The sequence below is a fragment of the Pieris rapae genome, chromosome 15 (assembly GCF_905147795.1).
Source record: "Pieris rapae chromosome 15, ilPieRapa1.1, whole genome shotgun sequence".
NCBI classification, from domain to species: Eukaryota; Metazoa; Arthropoda; class Insecta; order Lepidoptera; family Pieridae; genus Pieris; species Pieris rapae.
The window spans coordinates 5,667,085-5,681,632 of NC_059523.1; the positions used below are offsets into that span (position 1 = coordinate 5,667,085).

Sequence of the window (14,548 nt, forward strand, 5' to 3'; positions counted from 1 at the left end):
TATCTTATATACAGCAGTTCTTAAACTAGGTTGCATTTCGGCCCTCGACGATTGCTATAATACCCATGATTAGGTATAGGTATTTTTTTGTAACAATAGAAGTAAATTTTAACAAAGTAATTTGGTAATCCGTATTCATTTAACGACTTGTAACATATTAATTTAAATGTTTTAAATATGAATTCTTTTATAGAGTTCTTAATTATCTTAAAAAAATATACTAATTTCGGTTCTTTTAAAATTGAAAAAAAAATCCTCTTAACCTGTGATAGTACAGTCATAGTTATTTATTTGCTTGATATAAAAATTTCTAGTTTACAAATTTTGTCAAATACATAAAATCCAGGTTCATTGAAAATCTCAGGTTATAAAGGAATAAGCAGACTATAACTTGAAATGTATATGCAAAAGATTAGCTTTTTAATGTACCTATAATTTTGTGGAAATATAATAAAAGGATATTTCAAGCGCTGGTTAAAGTATCTATATATATACTCTAGTATATATATATATATAATCTATGTATATACGAATCCTTACTGCAAATTATGGCGTTACTAGGCTGGAATAATAACAGAACAGTCCACATAAAAATATGATGCAGTGTTCACAGTATAATAATCAATGTTCAGCAAAATGATCGATTAAAGTAATTTAAAATAGTAAGTATACGCGCGATATACTACATAATAATATGTAGTTAGCACAACGATCTCTATGTGGCGCTAATACGATCATACGATCAATGGTTTTCTTTTCTCGTGTAAAGTGTCAAGTGATCATTGATGACATTTGTATTGTCAACTGAGTTTTATATTTCAATTAATAATTGTTTATATTTTTGTTATTGTAATTAACTCGCATTACTATTATTTCTTTAATAACATAACTTTAAATATAATTTAAAATGAAAGACGTTACCTCATAATAAGCCACTTAATATTCATAATTCAAAGTTAAAAAATGTCTGTAATAGTGATAGCAGTTGCAACTGATAGTGGAGTTCCTATATTCTCAAGAAAACGAGGGAACTGCGACAATGTGCGTTCTTTTAAAAATATAATTAATAATTATATTTTCAAGCAAGCAATTAATTCGTGAAAGGAAGTTTTATATATATTTATTTATTTATTTTATTTATTTACACTTCGTTGCTAAAGAAACACAAATAACACAATATATATAAATTACAAAGGATGCAACGGGCGGCCTTATCGCTAACAAGCGATCTCTTCCAGGCAACCCTAGTAAGAAAAGAAATAAATTAAAAAAAATGATGATAACTTCTGGTTATGCACTTCTTGCACCCATCATTAAAAAACAAAATAAATTTATATTAATATATAGAACCTTAATCTATTAATAACTATTTATATTATAATAACTAACTAAAACCAAAAATCTAATCTTACAAATTCAAGAATAGCAAACAGAGAATTACATTTACAAAACGAATTTTGTAAATGTAATTTAATATATTAAAGCATTTTTATTTCAGGTTCAATTTTCCACTATAGCATCTCTACACGGCATTAATATGTTCAGCAAGTGCCATAATTTAACAATTATGAAAACACAAGTTGATAATGGATCAATTTTATGGAAAGAATATTGTAAAAGGTAGTTTAATTAGTTCATGAGCAAAGTTATATTTTTATATATAGTTGAATGGCACGTCTTGTATTGTTATGTTAAATGTCTAACTAGAATATTTTTTTTAGCATTACTCTTATCGGCATAGTAACAGGAGGCCTGGAATGTGATCTAGAACTTCTGTTATTATATGTTCATAATCTTATGATCTTTTGTATTGGAAAGAAGGAACTGGAAAACCTAAAAAATATAGATCAAATAAAACGTGAATTACGGCAGTGTTATCCTATCCTAGATTGCTTGTTGGAGGCTTTAGATCCTAATTGTGTATCCCAAACATGTATGTTTTTGGATCTCATTCAAAGTATGTTGTGTCCACAGGCTCAGCAACTACAGGTATTGAAAACATCTAGATTTTGTAAATATTAGGAATATGTATTTATGCTTTTAATTAGAAAAAGTAGTTGAGAATTGACATTATTGATATTATTACATATGAACTAGCTTATTTATGTGTGTTATGTTCAATAAGTTTTGTAATTTTTTTATTAAATTTACCAAAATCATATTCAAACTTTTATCTGTATTAAACAGTATTTTGTGTTTGACAGCAAGTATTAGATAGTTACTCAGAAAAAGTTACTGGGAGATGGGCTTGTCTTAGCATTCATGGACACATAGTAGCTACCAGCACTGATTTCTATGAACTAGATTCAGTTGAGGCTAAATTGCTAATGTTACTTGCTGCTTCACAAGATGGTGCACCCTTAAGGGAAACACCTATTTATTTACCACAGATGAGCCCTAATGTAAGTAGAGATAGCAAAGTATTTAGTTTAAAAAAACTACAATAAAAGTCTATCAATAAGTTAATAAAATTAATGTAATATAACAAATTTATGTCTTATCTAAAATGATTTTTTTATATATATTTCCCTATCTGGTGTTAAATTAATAAATCCTTCATCTTTGTCATAATATTTATATTGCAAAACAGGTTGCATTTAGAGCAGTAACATGCAAATTATTAGCAGATGTCTATGTGCTGGTGATATGTGGAGCTACACCACCTCTCTCTGAAATTGATGAAATAGTCCTACAATGTTGGGAAAACTCTGCTCTTATCATAAAAGAGGCAAAGCTTGTCTATCCTAGAAATTTTCCACTCAGTATTACATTTGAACCATGTATTCTAGGGTATGAAATTTTGTTTTAAACTTGGGATGGTTTGGGTACTTACAAGCAAGTCTCAATTACTGATATTATCTGACTTCTATTTCTATAAATATCAAATCAAAACGCTCTACTAACATATAACATAACTGATGTTATTATCTATACCTACTCTGCACCCCTTCAATTAAGACTGCAATTAGTCCTTATTATACACATATGTCATACATATATATATATATATATATATGTGTGTTTTATTGAGAACCATACAATCCATTCAATATAACCTATATTCCCAAGTTTATACATAATTAATATTATCTAAGCATGTTGGGTGTGGTGCATGCTAGCATAAAGAAATTTATAATAGCTCAAAAAAGGCTTACAATTTAATACATTACTTTCATGAAATTGTTTTTTAAAATAATCTTTTCTTTCATTTCAGAATTCTAATAGTTAATATACCTAAAAAAAGATGTGTATTTTCACGACATCTAGTAGGCAATCAGAAAGGCAAGAGCATGTCAAGCCCACATAGGATTGATGTGTTACGGACATTTTTCATCACAACTGCTAAGGACTTAGCACCAGAGTTACAGATTAAAGAAGGGGGTGATAAGGGTATTTTATTTCTATGAGTTTTATCAGCTTATAGTATTATTAACAACCAATAAATAATTCTATAATATGGGACTTGAGATCATACTGCATGTTTCAAACAAAAAGTCTTGAGTCCAATGAACAATGGTTGCCTGGAAGAGATCGCTTGTTAGCGATAAGGCCGCCCGTTGCATCCCTTGTAATTTATATATACTGTGTTATTTGTATTTCTTTAGCAACGAAGTGTAAATAAATAAATAAACATTGTATATGTTTGTATGGTGAGAGGCATGTTGTCTCTAGAATAAAAAATCAAACTATTTAATAATATGTAACAAATTCTTTAGAATGCAGTTCTCAATGCGTCCCAAGTGAAGCATATTGGTGCTCAGAATACCACAAATGGTACGCCCGTCGAACTGAGGACCTCATGACTTGTGTTCTGTATGCACCTACTGTACCTATACATACAGTAAGGTACGCTTTAAATAATATATATATAATTAGATATATAAAAGGAAGTCGTGTTAGTTACACTAGAGGCCGTTCAAGTATGACGTAAGCACTACGAGGAGGGAATCTTTGATTTTCTTATTTTCTGATTGCGTAAACAGTAATTATTTACTTTTTAAGACTACCCAAATTGTCTCTGCTTGAAATGATTCTTTTTTATTCATAATGCATTTCCAAGGATTCCTACAAAAACTTAATATGTTTATGTATTACTATTTTTCTGGAGCTTTGCTTACTTTTGTTGCCCAGAGAAGGGAGGGGGGTGATTTGCAGTAAAACTGCATATGTAATAAATACTTGAATGGCCCCGTAGTATAAAAAATATGTGTGGAGGTAGCTTAGAACCAAGTGGATTCCAAAAAAGTTAATTATGTATTTACAATTATTAGATGTTTTTTGTTTGTTGTATTAAGTTTGAAATTCTGTGTTTAAGCAGTGTCTACACAGGACGTCTGTAGGGTCGACACATCTTTATTACATATATATACAACATTTATTTTTATTTTATAAATGTTCATCTCAAACAATTTAATAGTTTTTAAAATATTTTGAACACTATATTCAAACTTGCTTAAGTTTAAAGCTAAAGTAATCTAGCCGATACATTTTTTCTCGTCCTATCAATAATAGCAAAAAAATATATTAGAATAAATAAAACGTTATGATTTAATAAATGTAATGTTACTTTGTTCATTTCAGGTTATTAACCAACCAAGTATTGCAAGAAATATCTACCAGCAAGGAAGTGTATTGGTAGAAATTTACTCATAAAATAAAATAGTTATGACTTTAAAAATATTTTATTTGATTGTCTAAATGCTAAAACACAACAAACACTAAATATATCGCTAAAAAGGCATTGTTTCGTCATACAAATATCAATTAATTATTAATTTAAATGTCCGAATTATGATATGATTCGCGATAAACAGTTAAAATTCTCATAATTCTGCATTTTCGTCAATTTTTGGGAAAATATTTTTTCTTTACACATACATTGTATAACAAAATTAAGCACTCCTACAGTATCTTATACATTTCTAAATAATTTTACTAAATAATTATACATAATACAAGAATGATCCAATGATTAAACGCACAACTTATTTTAGGATTTATCACATTTTCATAACACAATTCAATATTATTTCATCATATCATCATCATAATAATTGTTAAAAATTAAATACTGAAAGCAAAATCCAAGCGACGCTTGAAATGTCAATATAAAATGGTGTATTTAAATATATGTGTAAAAATTCTTAATACTAATAATAAATTACACACTGCGAAAGCGATTCCCATTAAACTTACGGATATTTGTAACACTTGCTTAGTTATTTCACTATGATCCGATGTCATCGCTTGGCTGGGTGTCGCTATAAGCCCTGCTCTAGTATATTTGTCATAGTAAAATAGTTAAATCAGAGAGTTAATTGAATCCCTAGACAGTTAATTAAAGATCGATATTCAAATAAGTCGCTAGTATTTTGATTTAAATAAAGCAGCGTCGAAAACGTTTAACTATCTATCTGACCGAAATCCAGAGAGAGCTTGGAAATTCCGTGTTTTTGTTTTATTGTAAATTAATAATTGTTGCCTAGGAACGTTTAGTACTAACTCGTTAAACGTTTCGTTCAGTCACTTGTCTGACGGAACTTAAGCGACTTGATTGAATATCGATCTTTAATTAACTGTCTAGAGATTCAATCAACTCTTTGATTTAACTACTTTACTGCGACATATTGACCACGCTTTAAACACAGCCGATATTATTTCTCTATCTCTCTATTTAAAGCCGCCCATAAGTCTGCATTGAGGTTGCTTAATTTTACACTTAAGCTGCTGAATCAAGTCGAATATTTTAAGAGATGGACCGACTTTCATTTCGAGCAATTCTATGATTTCATCCTTTGACAGTTGCAGCATCATTGGTCCATTTATTTGGCTGAAATTGACACAATACGGTTGACAATCGTTGACGGTCAGGAATTTGGCGACGTCAGAGGTACTCCAGTTTTCAGGGTCTACGGAATTAAGTATGTCCAATGGAACCGATGTGTTCACTAATCTGGGAATGATTTTGTCATCAGCATTTTCAGGTATTCCCGGACTTTTTACAGGAACGGAGGCAACTTCCATTTTTAAATCCGCTATGTCTTCCGTTTTGGGAGTTTCGATTGGTACTTTAACCTGTAAAAATTTTATCATAATAAGGTTTTTTATTTATTTTTGTATTACTTGGCTAAGTAGCTTTTTTGTTGATTATTTCAATTATCAGTTTGAAACGTGTTGCTAAACTTACTATGAAGAATTTAATTATTGAATTAAGACTAATATTATATAAGAAGTTCTCATTCTAGGCTTTTGCAATTGTTTGCTTAGCTAGTTATTTTTAACGTACAATAATTTTAAATAGTAGAGCTTATCGGAAAATTTAATTCTACGCGTAACTCACCAGGTCCTCTTGACCGAGGTCTTCCAGTTTTGGTATTTTCTTCTCCACTTTAACATCACTGTCAACATCCATTTTCACGGGGGTCAATTCTACACGTTCGTGAGAGGCTTCTGATGCACTGGTCGGTGACGAGCTCTTGGTGTCTGCGATATCTGAGCCGCTTTTGTTATCGCCCATATCCGAGTTCTGAGAGCTGTCTTCCGTTGTATTTGGCGGTTGGGGAGCGACTTTGGTGACTGAAAAACAAATTTTTTTTTTCTGCAAATTTCATAATCACGTGACGTCATCGCCATACAGTAAATCGCGTAAAGGATGCAGTTAATTAAAAAAAATAAAGGCTTCCCAAAAATACGAAACGTAAACCTTAGCAAAGTAAGTTAGTATAATTATTACTTATTACATTATCTTATACGCTATTCTTAAACAACTTTCGCTGTTATTCTTTGATACCGCTATATTGGACAAACGTCGCAAATATAACGTTTGTACAACCCCATCTTTTTCTAATTTTTCTCAACGATCGTTCTCTTTTCTGGGCTGTTACTTGTATAATAAACTCAACAAAACTCTGAATATATATGCTAAAACAAAAAAATGTGTAAAGCAAACAATTCATAAATTTTTAATTACTTTGAACTATGATCAAACGGAAATTCTACTAGAAGTAATAAAATAATTTTCACATAATATGTTCTTGTCATGTCAAACACCCTTTAACACTCACTAACACACGCATGCGTACCCTTCCCCACTATCACACACAAATACACACACACTCACATACACAATCCCTTACAAACTTCCTTTTTGTTATGTATAAGACTTGCTATGGAATGGAAGCCTGGTTATCCATATTACAGGTTCTTACCTAGTTTGGAAACCAGTCTCCCAATACTGTCACTATATTATGAATTATTATTGTTAATGTTTAAGGGAGAAAAATAAATAAATAATTATATATATTGAGAAAACACAGTTACCATGGCAACGAACACGATACTTAATTTACAGGCCAAAATTTTTTTTTCTTCTAGCCAATACTAATATATAACTGGTTATATATCACTCGTTTTACCTTGTTTCCGCCGTCGTCTTGCTGGTTTGGGATGTACTTTTCTAGCTCTCGGTGGAGGCTGCTGCGGTCCTTCAAGGCGATGACCGACGGCTCTGCACCAGCCCACGGGGTAGACGTCCGTACTGTGCGCCCATAGCCACTGGTCATATTCCCCGCCCCAACCATCGAAGTGTACCTATTCATTCAATCCATTTAGTTTCTATTACGGCCTAACGCCAGCGACGGAGTTCGGCCAGATAAAACATTTACATTTAGAAAATCATTTATATTTTATTTATAAAAATAAGAAATTTATGTGACGGTGGAACACAAATTGGTCACAATTTCTCTGCCACCAAAGCGATGACATGAAATATTAGAATAATTAAAACAAAATTAATTACTTAAAAAAGACAAGATAATTGGTTAACAATCTCTTTCATACTCATCCATATATTAAACTGCAGATACGATAGACGTTGTCCTGCATATTTCAAGCGATTAGGATATCAAAAAAAAGTATGGAAGTACCGACTGCAGCGTCATCTAGCGCTCCACCCAAATGCTATATATAATAAAAACTCATTCAAATCGGTCCAGCCGTTAAGAGGAGTTCAGTGACAGTAGAATTATATAGTCCATAGCGGATAAAAACGTGACGTGTAATTTATATAAAAAGTATATAAAATAAAATATGTTTATTTTGGAATAGGTATAAGATACAAGTATCACTTAGCCCACGTCATTTAATTCATCACAAAATCCCTACTCATCAGCAAAGAAGACAGAGGGTGTAGGCCGAGAGAAAAAGCAGGCGTAAAAAACTTGGACCCAAAAAGTCGACTGCGTATGTCAGCCACTGATCTGTGTCTGATCACCAACTTACCTATTACATCGACAAATGATCATGAAACAGCATATGAGACACAGATCATGAGACGCATGCGGCGTTACCTCGCTCTGAGGCGTTCATTTAAGGCTTGAAGTGCAAGTGATAGCGCGAAACGAGTGACAAAGAGGCACAATCAGCCTCCGAGTTCGGTTCGTTCGTTAAAAATTGACATAATTATATTTATGCTTACAAATAAATGTAATTGATCAATTTAATTGTGATTTCATTTACCGACTTCTCTATATCTATACAAAATAACTAAAAGACAAACTAAATTAATATTTTTTTTGAAAAATGCAACCATTCCATTAGTATTTTCTTATGACATTGTCACGTTCAACTATCGTCAGTAGACTTACAGACAACCGATATTTTTATATCTGTCCCATGGGGACCACAAGTAAATGACAAAAATATTTAAATATACTTTTACGTTTATACGCGAATTTTATTGACTATTAAATTAAAAGAAAATTTACTATAAAAGTACCTTCAACAAGTCAGCCACTACCCTTGCCACGGTGGCGACGCAGACCAGCCGTGGGTCCATGAGATCAGCGCACTCCAGCCTCATGCCTGCGACGAAGCCGTGTGACACCACGTGACCTCGCGCCGCGAATACTGTGCGACTAGCTGCGCGCGCGCCGCTCCTTGTTAGGTAATCCTCCCAGGTGAAGTCCTCCACTTTAAATCTGGAAGGTTTTTTATTTTATTTTTTAATAACGTTAAAAAGAAAATATATTTCGAATAATCTTTGGCCACCAGAATTTTTTATAATCATTTGACACGATTCTTTACATTTAAAGCGTATCAAATGCATAACAACTTTTTTTATACGAATACAAATAACGCGTCCTAAACAAGAACAAATGTTTATAACAAACAAGGTTTAAACAGTTTACATTTTTTATTATTTACTAGCGGCCAGTCCCGGCCTCACACAAGTGGACATTTATTTTTTATAGATATTGATGTGTTTTTTCAATATTAATCAGTGATAATGTAGCATTCAAATCGTGAAAGAATTTTTAAAATCGGTCCAGTACTTTTTGACTCAATTCGTTACAAACATACAAATGTCTCCTCTTTATAATAATATATATAAGACCGATTCAAGATAATTAAACTTAGGGTCACGTGAAGAAACCATGCGATAGACAAAAAATAACGCAGTTGAACATTTTGTAAAGCGGTAAGCATTTGACTAAAGCAATCTTTTGTATATTGATCTTACAAAATATGAATCAATATCACACAATACACAATACAAGGCAAACCCAATTATATCAAATTCCTCGATCTAAGACCGACTATTTACGAAACTCGATTATGTTTCGTATATCTACAGATTACAACACAAATTACCAGCAAATCGATATATAAATATATGCGACTAAATAATTCTTAAAAAGTCTGGTATCTTTTACTAATAATGGCTTCGTTTGTTCCTTTATCTTAAAAATATATTATAATCTATCAATCAATGAATCTTAGAACTTATAATTAAGAATTAAGTATGAATTTGTGCTTTGTAAAACTGTGCTTTATGTTTCTGTTTGAATGTGTATTTCGTTTTGGATTTTATGTATAATATAATTATTTGAATATTGTTTAATGATTATCTGTAGAAATACTTTAATAAAATAAATAAATTAATAATTAGACTAAAAGCTTAAGAATGTTTAACTATACAAATGCTACTTTAAAGTACTTTCCATACAACTTACCCAATAGGCGGTACCAAAGGGATATTATTTGCGAGTGAAAATCCAACAGGGAATATACACGGTGATCGTTGGTGATAGCAAAACCAATCAGCACCAGTTGCATCAGCCGGGTAACAATCAATCCTTATCATCATGTAACCCTCGTTCAAAATCCTCATAACGGTGGCCGCACACACCGCAGACAAATTCAATGGATCGATCGCTTCTAACTTCATTCCCTCTTGGAACAGCGGTGGTTCATTCGTTGGATATTTGTAGAACATCTCAGCTGTTGTATCGTTGGGTAATAGTCGACCAGCTGCTACGCGTTGGCAATAATTCTGGGGGGCGTCTAATGGGTGACCAACTCGGAAGGCCCACCCCACAGGGTGTATTAAAGGCGAGTCCTCGTGGCACCAAAAACCGTTATCTTCGGGTGAACTGTCATAGTATTTTACATGTAAACGTTTACCAATTATTTCACATACACTTGCTACCTGGAATAGGAATTTGAAGTTTGATTAAACTGTTTATATTTTGCAGTAGTGGATTACATAATAGGTTACGCTCTTGATTGCAATGGATTATCAGTTAAAACAAACATAGATAAAATAGAATCACTGCAAACAAGATTTCTAAAATTACCTGTAAATAAAAAGACAAAGATAAAATATAAAGTCTAGCCTGAAACACAAATATCTTCTACTTGTAAACAATAATAGAAAACAGGAGCGTTTAACTGATTTGGTGCAACATAAAACTGGCACAAGGTCAGTGTCCAAAGGTAAATTTGAAATATCCATGGTACAAAATTACTATGGAGATAGAACATTGAAAAAACGAGTTCCATAATTAATCAATAGTTTACCCGAGGTCATAAGTTTATTAAAAAAACACTTGTTCAATACTTTGTAACTATTTACGTAATTTATTTGTGTTAATGTAACCTTATTCAATAATTTATAAGGTATGTTTATATATAAAGCGAGTTACCTGCAGTCAAACTGCATATGCAGTTTTGCAGGGCATGGTTGAATTGAAAGTGTAACTTTTTATGAATATATTACATACATACAAACATTACATTATTTATCAGTCACACAAAAACATATGGTTTAGATACAAAAGTTTGATAAAGAAAAAAAAATCCACCTCACAATAATATTGGAGAATAATCAAAAAGAACTTAATATATCCTACCTTTACTTGAGAAATTCTATTTTTATCCACAACTTCCATAATAGAGCCAATGGTGAATCTGGACACAAGACTATCATTCAACTTGGTGTAGAAATTAGCAGGCAAAGTTCTTGCACCTGTCAATTGTTTGACTAGGAACCTTAAAACAAAAATAATATATTTATATTAATAATTATTAATGTAAATGAATAAATGAATTTGATGATTATAATTATTTACCAACATATATAGTAGTATACATTTTTAATTTTCAGGCACTAACAAGATTAACAAGCACAAAATATAGTTTTTAACAGGGATCTTACTTTGTTAAAAGTTATATTCAGAACGCTGCTTAATGAAATCACCCACATCAAATTAATATATAATACTTACTTCTTCCAATCTGTGTATTTATCCTCTATACTCCGGGGAGGTATAAGAGGTTTCCCTCGTGTTGCACACCATCCAACCGGATGGACTTCAGAACAGCATAAATTCACCCAGAAATCTTTTGTATCATCACTGCCAAAGCCTTCATACCTTAGTAGTCCCATATATCCTTTGACCTGTAAACGTAATATTATTTTAAAGATTAGTTTACATTGTTAATAACAAATATTTGAAAGTTCTGTTATAGTTCAAACTAGATTTTGCATTTAATTTTATCTAAAGCTGGTTTAAATGTAGGCATAGAGATTAGTTCTAATTAGGTAAGACACAAATTTATTAATACAATCATATAATTGTTCAAAAGAAAAAAAAAATATGGTCATTTTAATATTGAATAATCCAACTAAATACTGCATGGGCAAAATTTTATTCTAATTAAAATCATGTGTTATGCAGTAAAATAATTTTGAATTTGCTACTATTACAAAATATATTGGCATAATAATATATATTACAGGCATACACACAACATAATATGTAGCACATTATGTATAACATGAATGTTAAACTAATTAAAAAACAAACAAGACACTAGAGGATAGTTACTAATATTATATGTATAATAATGCCTACACAATTTTAATACATTTCTTTACAGGTTGTTGAAAGAAATATACTTCAATTAAAATATTTGAACAATATAGAGGGCAAGGGTAGCCTTATCAATTTGATGCAATCTCTTCCAGGCAACCACTGTAAGAAAAAAAATTCAGTAAGGATAGCAAGTAGTACACACTGTGTAGGTGTATAATAAAAAACAGTATACTAACTAAAAACCTATAGTCTTATCAAGTCCATTTAACTCATTTGTCTTGTCTTGATAAAACTATTGAAATCAATAGTAATTGAAATATTCATAATTTACCAACCTTTAACACAGTTGCAACCCAAAGGAAGTCATTTAATTTTTCTGAATAATTTTCTACATCTGTATTTTTTACCTCCACCTTCATGCCCTCAAATGTATTATCCCACATTTCATGAAGTGGGGCATGTTTGAATAAACTGACAGGGGCTGCAAGGAAGTCACAACCAAATAGTTCATCTTTCCACTCATAACTATTTGCTAACACAGCAGCTGACTGCTTAATTGGTCCCGCCTAAGGAGAAGTAGCACAATTAGATATTTAAAAAGAGTACATAAATTATCAATACTACAGTCAAAACCTTTTAAGAGGACATCATTTAGAACAATATACAGATTATATTGACAAAAATCAAAAGTCCTGGCCGTATTATATTGTATTAGATTCTTAATGTCAATGTCATATTGTAACACAATAATCGGTTTTTTATGACCAAATACGAGTTGTCCCTTTGATGTTCTTAAAACAGATATTTACAGTAATTTTATAAATATATTTATCTTATAATAGTTCTGGTATAAATAGAATATTGAAATCACACATTTCTAATGTGCTTAGGGTACATAATTAATATATTAATTAATTTATCAAAACACTACACCAATACAATAAAATTATTAATTTAGGTCATTGTTACTTAACAAAAGTGTAGTCATCCAAATATGAAGTACTTCTAAATTTAACACAGTTCTAACATCATTCATACATTTAATGATTAAAACCAATAGATTCACTATGAAATACAAAACTTTTTAAAATTTGTAACTATAACATCATTAAAGTATTATTGTTTGTTTTATACCTGTAAGTCACTATATGTAGCCTGCCAATGCTGCAGTTGGGGCAAAGGTTCCAAGGGTATCATGCCAGCCATATGTTCTGCCCCTTCCATTAGCTTAAATTTCCAATTACAACACTTCTTCCTTGTGCTACTGGCATGACATCGAAAAGAACAAAATTTGTTGTTTTTTGGGTAGAACTGATTTCTTCTACCAACTCTACCACATAGCTCACATATCGCTAAAAGGTAAAGATGTCAGTCCAGAATAACTAGAAAAATGTATTTAAGGCAAGACATTCAAACAAAAATAGTAGTGCATTAAATTTATGAATGGTGATTATAATTAAAAAATCTCAAAACAGATAAAAAGCATTTAAAATATCAGATATAAGTTATAGTAATTTCAGGTTTTAAGATTATAATAAATCATGTGATTTTTCTGTTTTCGAGACCATTTTAGTTGCTTAACAGTAAACTTACCGAAACTATCTTTTTCTAAAGGAACTACAGACAAATCATCAACTATTTCATTTACGAAATCGTTATAATTACTCGAACATACATCATTGCCGGCATTGGGATAGGCCATATTCAGCAAGCACAAAATTCACACATAACAATGAGGTTGTAAACAATACAGCTGTCATTTTCCAGTAGCATTGCATACAAATTCTCGTGGACGGTGAACATTTAAGACCCTTACAAAATTTTTCTTGAAACAATATAAATGCTGACTTAAACAGATTCTATTTCTCTTTCTTACTATTTTCTACCAGACACATTGGTGATTACTGATTAGTAAAATCAACACACAATCTCAAACTCAAGTTTACATAGTAACTTCAAACTTCAAGCTATACGCACAGATTACTTATGATACAGGTTGTACATTCGATCACAGAATTTTTACAGATAATATGAACTAAATAAACTTTAAAACCCGTAAAATAGCTTTCAATTGATACATAACTAGGTGAATATATTTTTATTATTAGTAAATTTTTATGATATTTTTTTGAAACATACAAACAAGTAATTTTGTCTCTAGGCGGTGAGCTAACAACTAAATAGTGATGGGACAACTTAATACTATTCAACCCGAACAACGAATCAATTTAATTGAACACAACTTTGTGCACTAAACTACATAGTTTAGGTACACATTTACCCTAGGATACCTTTGAGCTGTCGAAATACAATTTTAATCTTTATTATTATTTAAAAAAATATATGTTACAGATTAGCATAATTAAAACACTGTATAGATATACTGACGG

At 31.1% G+C, this 14,548-nt stretch overlaps 2 protein-coding genes across 3 annotated transcripts; one reads left to right on the forward strand and one right to left on the reverse strand.

Moving 5' to 3' along the window:
* The first annotated feature begins 864 nt into the window (after positions 1–864).
* On the forward strand, positions 865–4,681 carry LOC110992244 (protein fuzzy homolog). Its single transcript, XM_022257968.2, has 8 exons — positions 865–1,041; positions 1,499–1,620; positions 1,722–1,989; positions 2,205–2,402; positions 2,591–2,790; positions 3,215–3,390; positions 3,717–3,846; positions 4,582–4,681. The coding sequence occupies exons 1-8, from the start codon at positions 964–966 to the stop codon at positions 4,637–4,639; spliced, it is 1,230 nt and encodes a 409-aa protein (XP_022113660.2). The 5' UTR covers positions 865–963; the 3' UTR covers positions 4,640–4,681.
* On the reverse strand, positions 4,664–14,116 carry LOC110992243 (polycomb protein Sfmbt). Of its 2 annotated transcripts, none has more exons than XM_022257967.2 (10): positions 13,752–14,116; positions 13,293–13,510; positions 12,494–12,724; positions 11,568–11,740; positions 11,193–11,331; positions 10,014–10,489; positions 8,777–8,978; positions 7,416–7,590; positions 6,341–6,576; positions 4,664–6,075 (listed from the first exon to the last, which is right to left on the reverse strand). In XM_022257967.2, exons 1-10 carry the CDS (start codon positions 13,858–13,860, stop codon positions 5,671–5,673), a joined length of 2,364 nt encoding a protein of 787 aa, XP_022113659.2. In that variant the 5' UTR covers positions 13,861–14,116; the 3' UTR covers positions 4,664–5,670. The 2 variants fall into 2 exon arrangements, with proteins under 2 accessions (XP_022113659.2, XP_045487324.1); XM_045631368.1 differs by having other exon boundaries at positions 13,293–13,540; positions 13,752–13,877.
* Positions 14,117–14,548: the final 432 nt, after the last annotated feature.